The sequence below is a fragment of the Myotis brandtii genome, unplaced genomic scaffold, assembly GCF_000412655.1.
Source record: "Myotis brandtii unplaced genomic scaffold, ASM41265v1 scaffold1077, whole genome shotgun sequence".
Classification (NCBI taxonomy): domain Eukaryota; kingdom Metazoa; phylum Chordata; class Mammalia; order Chiroptera; family Vespertilionidae; genus Myotis; species Myotis brandtii.
The window spans coordinates 830,001-836,603 of NW_005353666.1; the positions used below are offsets into that span (position 1 = coordinate 830,001).

The following is a 6,603-nucleotide window of genomic DNA, read 5'->3' on the forward strand; positions in this document are numbered from 1 at the left end:
CCCCCCCCCCCGCTGTCTCTACCTTCTCACCATCGATCTGAGACAAATTAAAAACCCGGATAAAGTTATATGAACCCCACTGACGACACCAATGGGAAAAGACTGAGCTGGACACCAGGAGACGCTGGTGCTTCAGAAGGACCTGCCGCCAAGCACTGGGCCGGAGTGTACTCCCGGGACTCACACCAGCACCCTGTCCAGCTGTGAACTAACTTGGGAGAGAGAACCAACCAGGCAGAGCAACGCAGTATCCTGGGATCTTCGTTGTTGTTTGTATGTTTTTAATGGAATTCTACAGAGATCTACTCTGGTGTCACAGTGTGCGTTCTACTTATGGTCAAACTACCATGTGACAAGTTGACTCACAGTAAAAACACTGGGTCTGTAACAAAACCGCACTGTACTGGGCCACAGACCTGCTGGCCCAGGCTGTCAACACGTGTGACCACGCAAACCCACGCAGATCCCGGGCCCCACTGTCACTGAACAGGCGAGCGTGCGTGCCTGGCATCCAGGTGTGAGGAGGTGCTGGGGAGGGTGACTAACACGGAAACAACAAATAACTGAAGACAGTGTCCACGCTATGAGAAGCACAAGCCTGGCGGTGAGGAGAGCGGCGGCGACCGCCCCAAGCTCCGGGACTGGGAAAGGCCCCTGTGCAGGGTCCACGCTGGTCAGGAGCCCCGAGACCAGGCCTCAGAGCGGCAGCCTCCAGGGGTGTGCCACCACGTCCTCGCTCCACCCTGTGTCCACACCAGCTGCTCTGGATTTGAAGCTGAAGCTACGTTACAGCTTCCTGACCCCCCCGTTTACACGCTTCAGCAGCTCATCCTCATGTCCTGTGACACACAGAGCCCCTTTAGGTCTGGAACGTGGTTAGCACACGGCAGGTGGTAATGAGCGTGCCTCTTACCCTTTTAAAAAATTTTTACCACCTTCCTTTTCCTTTTTTTGTTAATCCTCGCCCGAGGCTATTTCTCCAACAATTTTTAGAGAGAGTGGAAGGGAGGGGGAGGGGAAGGAGGGAGGGAGAGACACATCCATTGGTTGGCCCTGCAGGGAACAGCGCTCTCTGTGAACAGGGCTCTTACACAGGAGCCCACACTGAGTCAGGACCAGACACGACATGCACTTGTGAACAGGCCACGTCACCCGTTCACTCAACTTCGCAAGGCTCTGCTCCTAGAAGGGGTAATTACTAACTCGGTTTACAACAAGCGACGGGAAACCGGAAGCCTGACCTGAGTCAGGCCGCCCGTCCGAGCTGCGGAACTCCTGCATCCTCTTCTCCAGCTTCTGCTGCCGCCGCCGCTTCATGACCACCTCGGGGTTCGAGATGGTGCGGGTGAAGCTGGTTTCGGGCATGTCTTTGTAAACCTCAGCAGCCAGGCGAGAATTCTCACTGTAAGAAACAAGGACACCAACACCATTTAAACACTTCTATGTCAGAAACTGTTACACTGTGACCATCTACACCTGGAAGGGCAGCTGCGTGCGGGCTCACCGCGCAGCCACAGCCAATGTGGACAGAGTGCACTTTCTCAGTACCGACTGACAGACCGAACTAAACAAACTTACAGTTCAAATCCTATGGTGGGTTTATACCGTTAATTACTGCGTATTAACAAAGCTCAGGAAAAGGTATCAATTATACATCTCAGCAATTTCCACCCATGTTACCCTAAAACAGACCAAATCAGTGACACAACAGCCCAACCCCAAGAAATAAGATGGACTATACATGTTTTAACAACTAAAAGGTTCACCAAGGTTCACTTTCTTGAAGCTAAGTTTTCAGAAGGGAATTGCCACAATGGTTCCTACGAGGGGTCAGCTGTACAGAGGGATGCGCTGAAAACTAAATATGAAGGGAACACTGACGTACTTGACTAAAATTTGATGCTACTGAAGATGACATTCTCAATCATAAAAATAAATTTTTTAAAATATATTTTTATTGATTTCAGAGAGGAAAGGAGAAGGAGAGAGGGAGATAGAAACATCAATGATGAGAGAGAATCATGGATCGGCTTCCTTCTGCACACCCTACACTGGAGATCGAGCCCGAAACCTGGGCCTGTGTGCCCTGACCGGGAATTGAACCGTGACCTCCTGGTTCATAGGTCGATGCTCAACCACTGAGCCACGCCGGTTGGGAATCAATCATAAAAATCATTTAATTAACAACCAGTCTTTGATTCCATCAAGCTAAGTGACTTAATTCATTTTAAGTAGCTAATTTTCTTAAAAATAATATATCACATCTCATAAACTAAATTGATAAAAAAACAAACCTTCACCAAGGTTCTAAACTCTTCTTTCCTTTGGTGCTGCTCACATATGAGCGATATATTTATACAAGCCCTTTCTCATGTAGAACCACCTTAACAAAGCCTTGCTATGTGGTACCAGACTCAGGAGTTCCTCCGTGGGCAGCAATGCCTAGCAGGTGAGCACCGAAGCCCACGGTAATACACTGAACCCGGCTGCAATTCCATGCTAAGTAAATGCCATCCCTGACCAATGGCTGATGTCCTCAATACAGAACATGCAGAATCAATCAAAAGTGGGGGGAAAAGGCCTGAGGAAGTCATGGCAACAGAAGCATGAATAGAAGTGGTTAATGAACACGTCGACAGACATTACCTTGCTAATGATAAAGTAAACTCTACTGACTGAAGATGTTCTACACTGAGAGCGAGCATGCTCTGGCCCCAGCAGTGCTGAGGGCACGAGATGAGGGTGTGGGGGCTCCTGGGGGCGCACCTGGCAGCAAGCCCCCGAGCTGTCCCCAGCCATTCTTCCCCAGCAAACCCTAAGGGAACAACAAGACGAGCCCCCACAGTTCTGGAGCAAGGAGAGTCACCGGAGCATTATTAATACCGAGAACCTGTGAACACCTACAAGCACCAAAAGAGCTGGTTCCATACGTTTTGGAAAAACTGTATGAGAGAATAGAGTATAACACGTAGATTACTTAAAATACACATATTTGTGACTACAGGTATATCTGTGAATAAATTTTTATGTGAACTATAAATCATACTCATTAGTGGGGAGACGTCATGTGGAAAGTTCTAGTTTTGAGACTGTGACTATATTCCGTTTAAAAACTCTACATAAACACAGGAAGTGTGTGCATTTGCGGAGCAGACACAAACTCTGGTCCCTGGCTCAGGTGACGGCAGGGACCCCTTCCCTCCTGGCAAGTCTACAGACTCCTACTTTCCAAGTGAACTCCTCGACCTCAGTGGAGAAACGCGACACACAGACGACTGCGCGGTCGGCACCAAGGCGAGCGAGTCTGAGCCCGGGCACAGCCGGGGGCGACCTGGACAGAGAGCTGAGGAGGCGGCGCGCCCACCCGGAGACCCACACGAGGGGTCAGCTTCTCCCGACGTCGCTCTCTGTGCGAATGGAAGCGCAAGGGCTCCCTGTTCCCTCGGCTCTGCGGTCAGAAGCCCACACTCCTGCGCAGGTCAGGGGGTCCAGGACGGGCTGGGTGGCAGGCGGAGGAATGGGAGTCAGTGCGCATGGCCCTTTAAGGGACCGGGCTGCTCTCGCTGCCCGTGACAGCTCTGAGCATGTGGTAAGCGTATGTGAGGTGCATAAGAAACCACCGTTGCCTAAAGGACCCCAAAAACAGAAATAAAAGGAAGGCCGGGTGCAGGTGAAGAGAAGACGTGGACAGCCATGGTCCACTCGGAAAGAACAGCACTGTGAACCGGCCGGCTTGCTCACCGAGCTCACTCAGTGAGCGACAGGTGCTGCCAGCAAACAGCTCCAGCAGAAGAGCCGCCGTTCGCCCACATTACCCTCTGACCGGACCGTCCGCGGCATTCAAACCCCTGGCTCAGAACACAAAGGAAGGCGCGTGTCTCCCACGTAACTCACACGTCTTCCCCTCGGAAAGGCCCGTCCTCTCTGTCGGGTGCCTGTCTCAGGGCCTCTTTTTCTCGCTTCTTTTTCTCCTTCTTTTCTTTCTTGGAGAGAGTCCGCTTGAAGTTCTGGATAACGCCTTCCTTTTCCTGCTTTTCAGGTCCATTGCTCTGAGCCTTCTGACAGAAGGGACATGATCACTACGCTGGCTACGCCAGAACCACGTCAAGCTCTCCTGGGGCCGAGCCCGGCTCATCCACGCGCCTCGGCACAGCCACCGGCCCGGGAGTGCCGGGGGGGTTCTCCAGTTCCACTGGGCTGACCGTGCCGTGAGCGCAGGCATCAACTCTTAATGAGTTACACGCCACTGTCTGTGCATCTCACTGCGTGTGAGCTTTAGCACAACTCACACTGCTAAGCAGACAAGCAGGCAAGTCCAGCAGGAAAACTGGGGTGAGAATCATGAAATCTGATTTTCAATAAGTAAAAATCCAAATATTTTACATAGAGTAATTTGAATAAAAGAAACCTAATAAAAAATATAGAAATAACTAAGCATTAAGTCATTATCTACTTTACAGTGTTTCTAACTTCAAAAGAAGTAAAGCAGCTGTAATAAACTGGCTTTTAATGAAGCAAAGCTGTAAGGATAGTTTGAGCAAAAACGTCCAATTTTTTTTCTGGATCTTGTTAATCTGCTTGTCCATTCTTACTTTGTAGCATGGCCTGCCAGCGGGTCAGTGGCCATTTCTATGCAATGTAACAGGGTAACAGGCAGGTCACCGAGGAAACAGAGCGGGATGGCGACGCCCTGGGGAGCAGCCGCCTGCCCGGAGGAGGAGGGCGCGGGGCCTACCTTGGGAGGAGCGGCGTCGTTCTCGTTCTTCAGGACGAACCTGCCCTCGCGGTCGTCTTTATTCCAATTCAGCTGCACGACCAGGGGCTTCTCTTCCACATCCAATCTTCTTTCTTCTTCAGAACATGAAAGAGAAAAAGGGAAGCCGTGGTTACCTGACGACTGTGGCTCACCCAGCGTCCTGATGGCGTTTAATGAGAGCGACATAAGGATCACCTCGAGGCCTTGCTATCAGGCTGGAATGCAACGCAAATGCTCCGTGAGCTTTACCGCCTGACGCGGTGTCTGTGCCGTCTGCACACCACCACGCATCCAGTGCACCCCTGGCCAGACACAACTTCCTCACAACATTCAGAACGGAACTGGGAAACACCAACCAGGGAGGAAACAGTTTCTAGAACCTTGCTAAACAAGCCTGTTTCTGGAAATGAAATTGTCCCATGGGCAACAGGAGGAAGCGCTAACACAGCACAGACAGCCCCGATCCTTGAGGCTCTCCTCGCGCATTAACGTTGCGCTTCAGGATCCACGACCCACGTGGCATCTTCAGGCGTGGAAGTGGCTGCTCTTCTTCCTCGCTCTGTGCCTCTGACCCTCGCCCCTCACATGCGCTTCCGGGAACACAAGCTCCCACCGCCTGTTCTGTGCTGGGGTCGAGTGCTCAGTTGAGTGTCTGTCTTCCTTCCTCCTCAGAACCCAGCCAGCATCGGGCTCACGGAGCCGGGAGAAGGCGGCCACTGAGGCCTCTGGAGAGGCCACCCAGCCTGGCCACCCAACAGGAGCCTCCAGGCGGCACAGGTCAACAGGCACTGAGCACAGGCTGTGCTCCAATGAGGGCAGCAGAGCTGGGAGGCGGGGGACAGGGCACATGTAAAGCATAAGCAGACCTGCAGAGGCACTTGGTGAACAGGGTGTGCAAACAGTGATGAAGCACAGCTAATTCTAAGTTACTGTCTTATCAACTGAAAACATGAGAAATAAAACACAGAGTGACAGATCAATAACTGGATTAAGAAGTCTGACATTCCTGCTACAAACCAAAATTACCATGATGTTGTGAAGTTTGCACTAGAGAAAAGCCCTTCACACTGCATGCTTAGAGACTAATATTAAGAACAATGACGTCTAAATCACAAAAGCAAACAGAACCAGGGTGAGGTGCCCTAGCGCACACGTGGCCCCCCCCCCCCCCCCCCCCCCCGAGTGCACGTGTCCTCACTTTCAGGGAGCTCCTGCCTTCCTGGATTTCCTACTCGTTTTAAAGACGGCAGCCTTTTCCTTTCTCCAGAGGAAAGTAACTGTGACTAAGAATGGAAGGAGTTTAGTTTTTCCTTCATTTCATGCATATTACTTCTTCAAAGAGCCACAGAGTTGTTAGAGCATAAACACTTACTAATTTGTCTAAATCCAGCTACTCAATAAAATAGGGTGTTCGGTCTGACCTGAGGCCAAGGGGTGCCATTAAGAACTGCCTGACCCCGAGGCTCCGCGACCTGGGGAGACTGAGGTCGGCCCAGGTGGGACCCTCCGCTCTGAGCACCAAGGGGTGGAAGGACAGGCCCACTGTCCTGGCTGCTCCCTCGCCTCAGGGCTGGGGGAGACCATTTCCTTTCCTTTTTACGCCTCCATGGTTTTCACCTCCATACAAGTAAGACATTTTACTGTTTTATTAAAAGCAAATCTAATTTTAAAAATCTAAAGGAAAGCGGTTCTTTTAAAAAAAATCAAAACCATGCTGCTTTTAGATCTCAAATTCCCATCTTGCATCCTGTTACTGCAAAGACTCCACTTGGTGGCTTCCACGGACCAACCAGACGCGGAGAAGTGGAGGCTGTCTTCCTCTCCAAGGTCCTGAGCAAAGGACACCC

At 51.2% G+C, this 6,603-nt stretch overlaps 1 protein-coding gene across 4 annotated transcripts in view; it reads right to left on the bottom strand.

The window, feature by feature from the left end:
• The window catches only part of MLLT4 (myeloid/lymphoid or mixed-lineage leukemia; translocated to, 4), a 69,154-nt gene that overhangs the window by 61,175 nt on the left and 1,376 nt on the right, over positions 1–6,603 (bottom strand). For 2 of the 4 annotated variants that reach the window (XM_014542250.1, XM_014542254.1), the window contains exons 2-4: positions 4,736–4,851; positions 3,895–4,058; positions 1,242–1,402 (exon numbers count right to left, since the gene is read on the bottom strand). In XM_014542250.1, coding sequence (XP_014397736.1) covers positions 1,242–1,402; positions 3,895–4,058; positions 4,736–4,851 — 441 coding nt within the window. The remainder of the gene's footprint in view (positions 1–1,241; positions 1,403–3,894; positions 4,059–4,735; positions 4,852–6,603) is intronic. The other 2 variants (XM_014542265.1, XM_014542258.1) reach the window with 2 other exon arrangements.